The sequence below is a fragment of the Delphinapterus leucas genome, chromosome 13 (assembly GCF_059928025.1).
Source record: "Delphinapterus leucas isolate spDelLeu-1000000601 "Yukka" chromosome 13, BTC_Dleu_Yukka2, whole genome shotgun sequence".
Classification (NCBI taxonomy): Eukaryota; Metazoa; Chordata; class Mammalia; order Artiodactyla; family Monodontidae; genus Delphinapterus; species Delphinapterus leucas.
The window spans coordinates 40,907,125-40,920,338 of record NC_143141.1 but is presented as its reverse complement, the minus strand read 5'-3'; the positions used below and the strand labels follow the sequence as shown (position 1 = coordinate 40,920,338).

At 37.6% G+C, this 13,214-nt stretch overlaps 2 protein-coding genes across 17 annotated transcripts in view; one reads left to right on the top strand and one right to left on the bottom strand.

The window, feature by feature from the left end:
- The window catches only part of UGP2 (UDP-glucose pyrophosphorylase 2), a 55,209-nt gene extending 45,684 nt beyond the window's left edge, over window positions 1-9,525 (top strand). For all 4 annotated transcript variants that reach the window (XM_022597219.2, XM_022597222.2, XM_022597220.3 and 1 more), the window contains exons 4-10: window positions 139-324; window positions 1,644-1,777; window positions 2,493-2,790; window positions 3,919-4,116; window positions 4,666-4,908; window positions 7,864-7,968; window positions 9,075-9,525. In XM_022597219.2, coding sequence (XP_022452927.2) covers window positions 139-324; window positions 1,644-1,777; window positions 2,493-2,790; window positions 3,919-4,116; window positions 4,666-4,908; window positions 7,864-7,968; window positions 9,075-9,182 — 1,272 coding nt within the window. In that variant the 3' untranslated portion in view covers window positions 9,183-9,525. The remainder of the gene's footprint in view (window positions 1-138; window positions 325-1,643; window positions 1,778-2,492; window positions 2,791-3,918; window positions 4,117-4,665; window positions 4,909-7,863; window positions 7,969-9,074) is intronic.
- VPS54 (VPS54 subunit of GARP complex) overlaps window positions 1-13,214 on the bottom strand; it is a 121,186-nt gene that overhangs the window by 4,943 nt on the left and 103,029 nt on the right. For 9 of the 13 annotated variants that reach the window (XM_089922328.1, XM_089922325.1, XM_089922318.1 and 6 more), the window contains 2 exons: window positions 11,449-11,550; window positions 7,985-10,102 (listed from right to left, as the gene is read on the bottom strand). In XM_089922328.1, the coding sequence (XP_089778454.1) occupies window positions 10,027-10,102; window positions 11,449-11,550 (178 nt within the window). In that variant the 3' untranslated portion in view covers window positions 7,985-10,026. Of the gene's footprint in view, window positions 1-7,984; window positions 11,551-13,214 lie in introns of those variants that run through there. The other 4 variants (XM_089922326.1, XM_089922327.1, XR_016395292.1 and 1 more) reach the window with 3 other exon arrangements.

Below are 13,214 nucleotides of genomic sequence, written 5' to 3'. Positions count from 1 at the left end.
AAAGGAAATGTAGTTGAAACTTTCTACAGAGAAAGCAGACCTCTTTAAGGAAGCATGGAAATAACCTTGGTATTGATTTGGTTTAACCTTTTATAAAGCTGTTTGAATTATTCTATAATTTTTTTTTTAAAATTTCAGATTCAACCCTATGAGAAGATAAAGGCCAGGGGCTTACCTGATAACATATCTTCTGTGCTGAACAAGCTGGTGGTGGTGAAACTCAATGGTGGTTTGGGAACCAGCATGGGCTGCAAAGGCCCGAAGAGTCTGATTGGTGTGAGGAATGAGAATACCTTTCTGGATCTGACCGTTCAGCAAATCGAAGTGAGTAGTAGCTGTTAGCCTTTCTCACGAGCTAACAAAATCATTTTTAGTTTTTAGGGTATTGTAAGTGTTACCTTATAAAATAACAGATGTGCATTTGAACTAGTCAAGGAGCTTGCTACCTTTAGTCTCTTTATTAGTGTATAGAAAAGGTTTGGTGTTCTAAGAGCAAAGCCTTAGGGTGATGTAAAAGCTTTTGATCTTTAAATAGCATTTGTGGCGCTGAAATCTCTGGATCTCTTTGGATTCTCCTTTCATCTCCCCACCTCTCTCCCCGCTGTCTGTCTAGTGGTAGCCTTCATCACAGCTGGGATGATCTGGCTTTATTAACCCCTTTTGGGAGGCTGGGGAAAATTTCATGTATCTGGTTGGGCACCGTGGATGCTAAGAACTGTTGTTGGCGTCTCTCTTGATCATAGTCCATAAAGTCATTAATCATAGACCATAAGCTCTTCAGGGGCAGTGGCCCTATCTTTTTCATCTCTTTATCCCTAGTGTCTCATACGGTGCCATCAACCACAATAATAATAGCAGTAGCAGTGGCTAACATTTATCCAGCACTTACTGTACACCAAGTGTTATTCTGAGCTCTTTACGTGAATTGACTCATTTGTTCCTCTCCACAACTCTGTGAGATAAGCACTATTATCATTCCCATTTTACAGATGAGGAAACCAAGACACAGAGAGGTTGATTTACTTGCCCAAGGTTCCCTAGCTAGTTAGTAAGTGCAGAATCAAACTCTGAACATAGGACAGTCTGACTTCTAATATCCTATTTTCTTCTCACTCTGTTGCCTCTTAGCTCTTTCTAGAGATGGAAAAGATTTCAGTTGGGGTAAAATTACAATTCTTAACATGAATCCTGAGAATAGGGAGACATGTCTTTGTAACATTTGTACTTTCATCTCCACTGTGCTTTGGACACAGAGTAAATGCTTAGCCTGTGTTTGCCCATCCAGCAAGGCCATAGGGCATTGTGGCTGGGCACACAGCTGCAGAGGCAGACTGCGGGGGTGAGGGGGGTGGTGTCCTTGTTCTGCCACTGACCTGCCACCTCTCTGGGCCTCAGTTTAGCCATCCATAAAATGCAGACAGTAGTTTCCATCTCATAGGGTTGTGACTTAATGAGCAAGTACATGGTGAATTGATAGCAAAATGTCTTATGCTAAATAGTTATATTTTATTGCAAATCTATATATTTTACTACTTATAGATGATGTTTTGGACATCTTGTGATTAACCACGGAGAGTTAATTTTACACTTTGAAGCAAAAGAAAAGTAAGTCTGGGTAGTCTGATTGTTGTTTTCTTCCCTAGCATTTGAACAAAACCTACAATACAGATGTTCCTCTTGTTCTAATGAACTCTTTTAACACGGATGAAGATACAAAAAAAATACTACAGAAGTATAATCACTGTCGTGTGAAAATCTACACTTTTAATCAAAGCAGGTACAAGGAGTAAAAAAATTAACTCTGGGGGATGTTATTCCTGGGAAAGAAGGACTTCTTTGTTTTGTTTAAACAGAGCAGCCTCAAGATGTACAAGTGCCAAAGACTGTCTGCAAGTGTTTAATGCCTTTAAAGGCTGAACATTTGTTAATAGATATGTGATAGTTGCAATCACTCTGGTTATGTAACTTGGACTTCTTAAAAGAGAATCTGCCTGAGATTCTGGTTCTCGCCAGTGGTAGGAAGCAGACATCCCTGAGTACTAACCTGCTGTTGATTTTCTGGGAAAATACTATCCTGCTATTGATTTTCTGAATATATCTGTTGGTAAGAATGGACACCATTTCCCAAATAGGTTTTCAGGGAAAAGAACAATCCCACCACCAAATAAGTTTGAGAAAATTTACTTAATATGTCTCTCCTCTCTTAAGAAGTCATAAAACATATTAATGTCTTAAAAATATGGGGTGTCCTCCCATCTGCATGACCATGGAATACTTTTTTTTTTTGCACCAAATATTACTATCTAGGAAGCTGATTTTTTGGGTCAACACAGATAATGGGAGATTTTCTTAAATGGATTCACTTATGATTAAATTACTACTGATAGACTGAAAGGGAGGGAAGTTTTATTTAACTTTAAATGCATTATTTTACTTGAAGGTCTGGAATGCTCTAAAGAGTTGATACTGAAAAAGAACTTTTCCTTTTTAAGGTACCCGAGGATTAATAAAGAATCTTTACTACCTGTAGCAAAGAATGTATCGTTCTCAGGGGAAAATACAGAAGCCTGGTACCCTCCGGGTCATGGAGATATTTACGCCAGTTTCTACAACTCTGGTTTGCTCGATACCTTTATAGGAGAAGGCAAAGAGTATATTTTTGTGTCCAACATAGATAATTTGGGTGCCACCGTGGATCTTTATATTCTTAATCATCTAATGAACCCACCCAATGGAAAACCTTGTGAATTTGTCATGGAAGTCACAAATAAAACACGTGCAGATGTAAAGGTAAATACTGAGAGGAAGCAGTTTGGGGATTCACATCTTCACATTTCATAGTTCAAACTTTTTATTGGAAAGTTTCTGTTTAGAAACTTGATAACATCATTGTAAGCCAAAGTGGGATAGTACTCTAGAGTACCCTAAGTTCCATCTGATATAAGTGTGTATATAAATCCAGGTTTAATAGTAGTAAAATCATCTTTACTTTTTGAATAATCTGTATGGGCAATTTTAACTGAAAACAATTCCACATATATTTATAGGATAATCTGAAACATGTGAAAACACTTTCAGTAACTTTGTTCAAACCATTAATATTCTTCTAGTTTGGTGCTTAAGTGTTTTTTATTTAATTATTCCTTTAATGAAAATTTACTATTTCTATAATATGTATTTCTCTCTGTATATTTTTTTATCACTGTAATATCTGTTGTTGTAAAAAAAAAAAAAAGCAGTTTGATACAAAGCAAAAATCTGTTTTTTTCACTTTGCATGTTTAGTGGTGATGACACTTGGCCTTTGATGGAATGGTACACAAGGTTTTCTCCTCACCCTCAGGGAGTAAGAAAAGTGGGCAATGTGTGAATACTAATATGGTTGGTCCCAGGGCTGGGTTCTATGCCTCTTGCAAATGACCCCTTCACACGAGTAGACGTCCCTTCCCTCTTCCCACACTGCCATGGCCTCTAGGCTAAGGCCACTCAGAGGTACCTTCCCCTCCACTTGTGCCTGTCTTGACTTTACTCCCCTTACCTTAGAGGTAGTCAGAGCAGGGTTGTGAGGTGGTAGGATCGGTTGTTTGGTAATGGTTGGTGGTTTGAGAATATGAGGAATGTCTGTTCTTGTAGGAGATCTTGGAAAGTGAGGAAGACTCTGATGTACTCCCAGGGCTTTTATTGTGGACAAGAGGGCGTGTATACAGTATAAGATGACAGACAACCTGAATTATTTTCTTTGGTTCTACTTTAATACATGTGTTGCTTTGTACCACAGATCAAATCACTGCCAATGCTTTTTATTTCTGGGGGATTTTGTCACGAGTGTCTTTTCTGTATTGTTCGTAGACTGTAAACAATGTAGTATGGCTGTAATTGGGAGAGATGTGGAGGCACTCACTCTTCTCTGCCTTTCTAGGGTGGGACACTCACTCAGTATGAAGGCAAATTAAGACTGGTGGAAATTGCTCAAGTGCCAAAAGCACATGTTGATGAGTTCAAATCTGTATCAAAATTCAAAATATTTAATACAAACAACCTATGGATCTCTCTTGCAGCAGTTAAAAGACTGCAGGAGCAGAATGCTATTGACATGGAAATCATTGTAAATCCAAAGGTAAGCCAAAGTTGCAGGCCATCAGACTCCCTGGTTCCGATCACAGCATGCTACACACAGACCCACTGCCCACTCCCTCTGGCCCATCTATTCCATGGGTCACTGCTTTTCACCTAGTTAGTTTCTTCAGTTCCTGGCCCTGTCTTTCAGAGTCGACACCCATCCCTTTAGTGTGCCAGACGAGCCATGGTGCCCTTACTTGACCCTGGGCTGTGGCAGTGGCAAGAGCACTGGGCCCAAAAGTAAAGGGCCCACCTCAGTCCTGTTGCTCTGGTACTGATAGGCCTTTCGGTCACAGGCATCTGTGTGGGTTTTCTGAACCTTTGGTTCTTTCTCATAAAATAGAAATGTTACTGAGAAGAGTTATGAAGCTGAAAAAGATCACATATATATAAGCACCTGGCGTACGGTAGGGGCTTGAGAAATGTCAGTTCTCAAAATTCTGTTTTCTTCAATGGATCTCTGAAACCACTCCCCAAGTATTAACTAGCCCATGTGGAACTAAGTTGCTGAAATCTCTGTTTCTCTCTCCTGCTCCCTTTCTTACAGACTTTGGATGGAGGCCTGAATGTCATTCAGTTGGAAACTGCAGTAGGGGCTGCCATTAAAAGTTTTGAGAACTCTCTAGGTATTAATGTTCCTAGGAGCCGTTTTCTGCCTGTCAAAACCACATCAGATCTCTTGCTTGTGATGTCAAACCTCTATAGCCTTAATGCAGGATCTCTGACAATGAGTGAAAAGCGGGAATTTCCTACAGTGCCCTTGGTTAAATTAGGCAGTTCTTTTACAAAGGTACGTAATTATAAAGATGATATACATGTAGATTTGTATTTCTTAAATGTGTAATTATAAAGATATGATACACGTGTGAATTGGAATCTAATTACAGTCTTTGCTGCTGATCTATTATATTCCTCCATCTCTATTGTCTTTTAAAGGGAATCAATCATAGAAGGTGAAAATGTAACTCATTTTTTAACCAACTGCTATAGAGTAGAAAAGAATGTTTACATTTTAAGACATTTTATCTTATGTCTCGTTTAAGACCATTACTGTTTTCATCAGTGAGAGAATGTTAATTCTAGTTTCACAAAATGTATTGAGCCTCTACCATGTGTAAGGCAGTGTTCTAGGTGCCAGGTATTTAGCAGTAAATGAAACAGGCTAAAATCTTTGCCTTCCTGGATATTCTAGTGGGGAAGGATGATAATAATAAGCACGTAAGACAAATGTATAGTACGTTGAATGATGGAAAATGCTAAGTAAAGCAGGAGTAGGGAATGTGTGGGTGTGGCAGTGGTGGTGTCATTTTACATTGGGTGGCCAGAGGGCCTCACTGAGAAATGGAGTACACCATGCAGGTATCTGGGGCAAAAAGCATTCTAGGCAGGAGGAATAGCAAGTATAGTAAAACCGACCCTAACATGATAAGTGGAATCCAAAAAATTTAATCACATAAAATGCTGTGAGGTTAATGAAGTGACAGGGTGAGCTTTTGTGGCTGCCCTATAGAGTCCTGGTATGCAAGTCTATTCTAGTCCTGGTTGTGGTTTAGTGTCACCTGGTGTGGATGTGTGTACTTGCCCTTATATGTTTGGGGCTATCATTCTGGGTCTTGTGGCTGGGCTATAATTTCCAAGATAGCATCAGGCATTTTAGAAGTCTCCCTGGTCTTTCGTGCCTCCCTCATCTGCCGGGTTGGGCTGGGAAAATCCTGGTGCTACAAGGACCCACCATCTGCCCACATCCTGAGGTAAGATTCCTAATCATTTTCCACCTAATCTCATCTTCCCTTCCTACTCTTTCTAGCCTCTTCCATACCCTGCAGGAGATAAGAACTTTAGCTGCCTCAATTTGAGAACAGGGACTGAGTGGGCAATGGCTACTTGCTCTGAGGAAGAACATGTCTTACGGACACTAGAGCACAGTGAGCAAGTGAGGGATGGGGGTGGGAGATAGTTGGTCAGAGAGATGACAGGCCAGATTGTGTAGAACCTTGTAATTGAATATTGGGATTGTGGCTTTTTTTTTTTTTTTTTTTCTGGGGGATGAGAAGCCATTGGAGATTGTGAGCTGAGGGGTCAAGTTGACCAATCTGGTGGGCAAGGGTAGAATCAGGGAAACCAGGGATAGGCTGTTGCTGGAATCGTGGCTTGGACCAGGGGTTTTTGCAGGGGAAATAGTGAAAAAATGTTGACATTATATTTTGAAAGTTGTACCTACAACTTGCTGTTGGACTAGGTAGGAGGGTGAGAGAGAGAGAACGGTAAGGATGGCTCTGAGGTTTTTGGCCTGTGCAACTGGCAACATGGAATTGCCATTTACTGAGACACAGGAAGGCTTGGGTAGAGTAGGTTTAGGGGGAGCAGAATGGGGAGTTAAATTTTGGAGATACTGTACTTGGACCTTCAAATGGAGAAGCTGAATGTATGAGTGTGGAGGAGAGATCTAGAAAAGAGGTAAATTTGAGGGTTGTCACTTTATAGCTGGTAATTAAAGCCATGAGATAAGGATCACCTAGGGAGTGAAAGGGGGGTGGGGAGTCTAAGAACTGAGCCTTGCGGGACTGGAAGGCTTAGAGGGTGGGGATGAGGTGGAGGAAACAGCAAAGATGACTGAGGAGTTGCAGATGAAGAACTGGGCAGAAAATCATGAATGTGTGTGGCCTGAAAGCCAAATGAAGAAAATGTTTCAAGAAAAGAGGGGCTAATCATTTGCAGTCAAGTGCTGCTGCCGATTCAAGTAAGATGAATGAGAACTTACCATTAGATATAATAGTTGAGAGGTTTTGGAGCCTGACTGGAATGGATTTAAAAGAGAATAGAAGAGAAATTGGAGGTATGAGTGTAGAAAACTTATTCAAGAGTTTTGCTTTAAAGAAAAACAAAAATGGAGCTATAGGTAGAAAGGGATGTAAGATTTTACAGGGTCTTTTTTTAAGTTGAGAGAATTTATAGCATGTCTTATACATTGATGGGAGTTGATACAATCAAGAGGGAAGGAACACTGAAGAGGGAGAAGGAATTGCTGGACAGTATCCTCGGGCAGTAGCCATAAGAAGAGTTAGCCTTAAGTTGGAATAGAAATGGTCCAACCCCAGTACTAGGAGGGACACAGTAGTGGGCTAGAGGGCAAGTGGGTGGTAGTGGTAGAAGCCAGTGGAAGTTTTCCTGTTGCTTCTGTTTTTCTCAGCAAAATAGGAAACAAGGCCATATAGGACTATTTCTAGTGCCGGTAAATCTAAGGAAATAATAAGAGGCAAAGATAGTGATCATTTATAATGATAATTTGTGCTGTTGCTCTTCCTGAACTATATTCCTTCTTCTCAATCCTACCCATCCCATAAAACCCAGCTCCAGTCTAGCTTGCTTCGAACCATGATGATCTCTCTCTTTTTTCCAACTAACTCCAGATTATGTGAACCACTCATCTGGCTCTTAGCGTGTTGGTTGTTTATCTTTTTATTTAATTACTGTTTTTTTAAATGTCTGATCTACTCAGCTGTAGTGTAAATTGCTTGATTGTAGGGACAATGTTCATATCTCCTGGTCTCTCCTGCACAGGATATATAAATTCTCACTGCACGCACAGTGAGTGCTTAATAAACAGGGTTCCTCCCGTAGAAGGCCTGAGCTTGGACATAAATAGAATGTTTTACAGTTCAAGCAAACTATCTTGTTAATTTAATCCCTGTTTTTCTGTTAACCCATTTTTGAAACAATTTTTACGTTTACATTTTTCCTTCAGGTTCAGGATTATCTAAGGAGATTTGAAAGTATACCAGATATGCTTGAATTGGATCACCTCACAGTTTCAGGAGATGTAACATTTGGCAAGAATGTTTCATTAAAGGTGTGTGGTTATGATGAAAATTACAGTTCTTATAGCTTTACAAGACAGGTTTCATTTTCTAGTCCTAAATTTACCTTTAAGGAATACTTCCTAGGTTGTACCAGATTGTTTATAAGATATGCATTTTAAAAATGAAATAGCTTACTACAATATTTAGTATTAATACTGTTTTCCATAAATATACAACATAGTTAAAATATAATTGTTGTGTATAGGCATTTTGTGGAGTATAGCATTCAAATGGAAAGCAAACACTATTAAATAATTAAATTGGTACTATTTTATTGAAATATGACAATATTTAAAATAGAATCACTGATAAATTAGCATTAGTTAACTAAAAGATGACTATTTGAATCTGAATGAAAGTAGAAAATAATGACAGCTTCATTTATACTGATTATAATCTAGTCTTGTTAATCTGTTGTTATCAGTATGATGTTCATTCACATTACTGTAGTGCTTGGGTACTTTGATGAGTATCATTCCAGCCTAAGAAATAGGAAGGACTATGGGTATGAGTATTAAAGCTCAGAACCAAAGATTCAACAGTTTTTTCCTAATCAAATATTTTTAAAAAATTCCATACCTAGATTTCAGGTGTTCTTCCTATTAAAGCTACTTACAGATCTTGGAAAAAAACAAAACAACATATGTATAATTATTGCTGATACTGCTTCATCTAAACAGTTTTACCTAAGACATGAAATATAAATCATTGAACTGTTCTCAAAAAAAAACCAAAAAACAAAAAAACCCACACCTGTATGTAAATATAAACCAAGCACCTTTCAGTTTACGAAGGTAGATAATGCTGGTGGCCTTGCAAGTAGTTCTTGGAAAGGGCCCGCTATTCTGTGGCGCTGGCCTGCTTCCCACTGCTAGATTCCTTGCCTCCTTATCAGAGATGGTACCACAGCTACCGCCAGTATTGTGACAGGACACATTACAGTTTTCCTTAATGTGTTATTTGTTTTTCATGTGTAATACTGTTTATAAATACACTTACTCTATTGTAAGTGAAGTTCTACATAAATAATTGTAAGAAAATCAATTGCATTTTCAGCTGCACTTGCAAGTATATTCTTGTTTTTCCTGTCACTTAGGGAACGGTTATCATCATCGCAAATCATGGTGACCGAATTGACATCCCACCTGGAGCAGTATTAGAGAACAAGATTGTATCTGGGAACCTTCGTATCTTGGACCACTGAATGAAGAATATTGTGCACTTTATACTAATTATGGGTTAAACAGTTTCTTACAATGAAATGTTCTCTAGGATTATAAAATAGGCAGGTACTTTACTATGTTACTGTATCCTGCAGTGTTAATTTTTAAGTTGAGTTTTCTGCGGTATGCTTTTAGTCTGTGAAAAGCACAGGTGGAAGCAATACTTTTCTTTTTGAAGAAGATCCTGAAAGTTAAATTCATCTTAAAGTGCAATATTGTTTAATCTTAAAACTGGGGTAGCTCTGCTGGAAAATCTTTTAACAGAGGCCTCAGTGATGGTCACTTTGAACTGTTTGTGGTTTTAAAAATAAAGCTGTGAAGCAATCCATGTATACACTTATACTTTTCAATGCTAACTTTATGAAATGGTGAAGAAAAATGGTTTACTCTTGCTAAACAGCTACTCTGTCAGTTGGAAGACTCGCTCTTGGAACACTGAGGTACTCACTAGCCAGTTACCTAACAAATCCAGTTTTTGCATTTCTAAGAATCTTAACCACATCATTATTTCCACAGGAATTAAACTTGAAGGTATTTAATATCTTTCATCCAGTTCTAAAACTGGGATGCCTGCCATGCTCTCCATAGAGTCTCCATTTACTGAAACAAAGTGGTGTTTCTTTTCCCAGCTGAAGGGGGTGGGGTGGGTAGAGGTAGGGCATTTCTTTCACATCCTTGTTCTCTAGTATAGCGGGGTGGGGTACAACGTTATAAAAAGTTACCTTTCCTTGAAGCTTCACTTGTTGAAGCTTGCTTGTTGTTACTGAAAAATGTTCTTGAATAACCCAAATCAGGTCTGCTGGTAGTCTGAATTTCAGCTTTTCTCTAAGAATCAATTACATTTTCCAATTCTTCCATACTTGTTTTTGAGTAAGCTGCCTGTTTAATAAGTTTACTGTTACTATAAAAAAAAAAAAAGTTGTCTTTTAAAGTCTGGTAATTCTTTACAGCTTTATTTTAGACAGTTTAAGAACCAATGACATACCTCTGTAATAATAATAAAGGAAAGAATTCCTCTTAGGAAAACAAAGAGCACAAAATAAGAATATTTCATTGTACATAATCACCACAAGGTTAGGCACTCTGACAGGGTTAGGCAAGATTCCTGGTGTGAAGTGAGGCACAGGCACTTTCATTTATAGAGTGCTGCTGATTCTAATTTTGAAGGTAGGTGTTATAAAAGTCTTTTTAAATAACTTACTCATCACCTTATATTTCTGGCCCCAACACAGCAGCCTATATTTTAACAGTTCTATTTCTCCCTGGTCTTTGTTCATATACACATTGAAAGTTACTTACAAATAAGAACCCAAGGCAGGGGATATACTTCAATGTTATGAGGAGATCTCATTTTAACATTTAGATAAGTAAGCAGAATATAAGAAAATGTATTCTTACCTCTGCTAGAAATAAAAAGGAAAAACACCCCAACCCTGCATAGATACTTTACTTTTATAAAAATACAGCTGTTAAACTGCAGGCTTTCATACACCACATCTGAAAAGTATTTAAATTAGTAGTTGCATAAATGAACACCAAAATCTTACTCTTTAATTATTACTTATGATCAGTCTTTCAAGTATTTAGACTATTCTGGAAGGCTTTACGCAGTTGACATACGGTGGTGATGATGATAGATTAAATATGTGACAGACACACAAAGCCTGAAACTTGACATTGGTCACTAAAACAAAAACTGAATTCCTAAATCCAAGCAATCAAAAGATGTTTATTTTTATAGAAAGATCTGTAAAAAAATAATTTTTCAAACAGCTTTACTTTCATAGAGAAAACTTTCTACAGAGGTTGAGTAAGATTTTAATATTTTAAATTGTACCATCATTAAATAAGGTGGGACACCATATGAATTTCATTGCACTGGAAGAAATGCAAAGCATTTTTTAATATAAAGTATACAGAGCATTCTAGTCAACTACAGCTGTGTTACAGCTATGTGTTCTTTTGGATTTGGTCCAAAGAAACCTGAGTCTGTTGCCAGAGAGAATGAAAAATATTATAGACACCTGATCAGTTACTCCTCACTGAAGGAAGCACACAAATGGCATTCCTTGTAGATCCCAGTGAATCCCAGTTTCCCAACACTGACACTTTCCCTTTCCCCTTCCCCAACCCCAGTTCACTTTGGGTTCCAGGTTCAGTTCTTGAATCACAGGCATCCATATTTTCATCACAAACATACACATCCCATGGTAAAATGAACTACCCAGTTTTCCAGTATGTCATCACCTTTTCTGTTCCCAGATCTCGGCCATATTTAGGTCCAAATCTTTAAGGCCTTTTAAGGCTTGAAGATTTCCAGTGTAAAAAGCTACATCTGCTGTGACCAACCTAAACATTGGAAAGAAAATTATTTTTAATCTCATGTTTTCTTTTCAAATAAAGTAGCAATGCTCACAGAGTAATCTGAGTCCTATCCTAGCTGCTAGACTATGATTTAAAATTTGGACCAAATGTCAATATATTTCTCTCAGCATGATTCCTACTATCATATAGTTAGATCATTTAACGTTCTCTCTCTTTCAACAGTGTTGTTTTGAAAAGGAATAAACAAATGCAGGTTGGACTGTTTCATAATTAATTCTGCCCAGTAAAATAAATTTATCTTAGAACAGTATGAAATAGAGAAAAATAACAAGTTAAACTTTTTTTTTTTTGATCAGTTGTCACTAGAATAGAGTATACATGTATATGACTATTGAACTCAAGGAAAAGACAGACAAGGTTTCCTGAATGCCATCCTAAGAAGTTAAATGAAGGCTGGGACTCGTGTTAAGTACTACTGGATACAAAACTTGCTATTGACGATGTAACAATACTTGACAAACAGAATTATACTTTTAAGTATTTAGCTGTCACATTAATCCCTATCCTTGAAAAAACACTCCTGGAAAGAATGCTCAGATGATAAACAAATACCAAAGCTCCACACACAAAAAATAGGGACTGGTCTGATTAGACGTGTACGTTGACAGATTTGGCCCATGGAGAAACAAATAGGAGAGCTTGATTTAGTAGTTTGTAAAAGAAGAGGAAATGCAGCTTTGATACTTTAAAGAGCATGTAAGTTCTGGATTGCTGGACCACAAGGGGGCAAAGGTATTTTAAGCACCCTTAATATATGTATGAGTCTAATTTATAAATACATTCATACTTATGTACTTAATGTTTCAGCTTTTGTCACATGGCAGAATTCAGTAAGGACCATATTTTTGTTTGAAACTCATCTGGGTCAAGGTGCTTTAAAATCCATAAAAAGTCTAAATTAGTAAGTATGCTGAAACTGACAGCAATGGCTCAAAAAAGAACAAAGTCTTAAGGCAAGACTCCCACATGAAAAATTACACAAAATTAACAGAAATCTCCATTTTAAAATATCAAGTTATGTTTAATAAACAACTATTTGCAGTCTATACAAGACAGTACATAGAAAATATATGTTTTACATCAAAGTTGAAAATATTTGATAAAAGAACGTAAAAGAAAAGCAGATATTTGCAATATATATAACCAATGAAGGATCAGTTTGAGGGCATATGCAAAAATCTAAAATCAGCAAGAAAAAGATAATACCCAAGATAAAAAATGGGTGAAGAATATGAAGAGGAAAAGTCACAGATGAGAACACCTGAATGACAAATACGTGAAAAGATGACAAACATTAGGAAATGCAAATCAAAACAAAATACCACTGTATCCCATTAGACTGGCAACAATTTAAAAAATCTAACAGCAAATGTTGGCAAGATGTGGAATAAAGGTGGGAATATAAACTTGGTATAGCCACTTTGGAGAAAATTCTGGCAAAACCTAGTAGAGTGAAAATGTACATGTGATCCACTTCTATGTACCTACCCTAAAGAGATGATCACACCATTACACATGTATAAGGAAAGATCTTCACTGTGGCGTGATTGTAATGGAAGAAAGTAATGACCTAAAATCGATCACCAGGTGAAATGGAAACATTAAATATGGTTGATTCATGTGGGAGA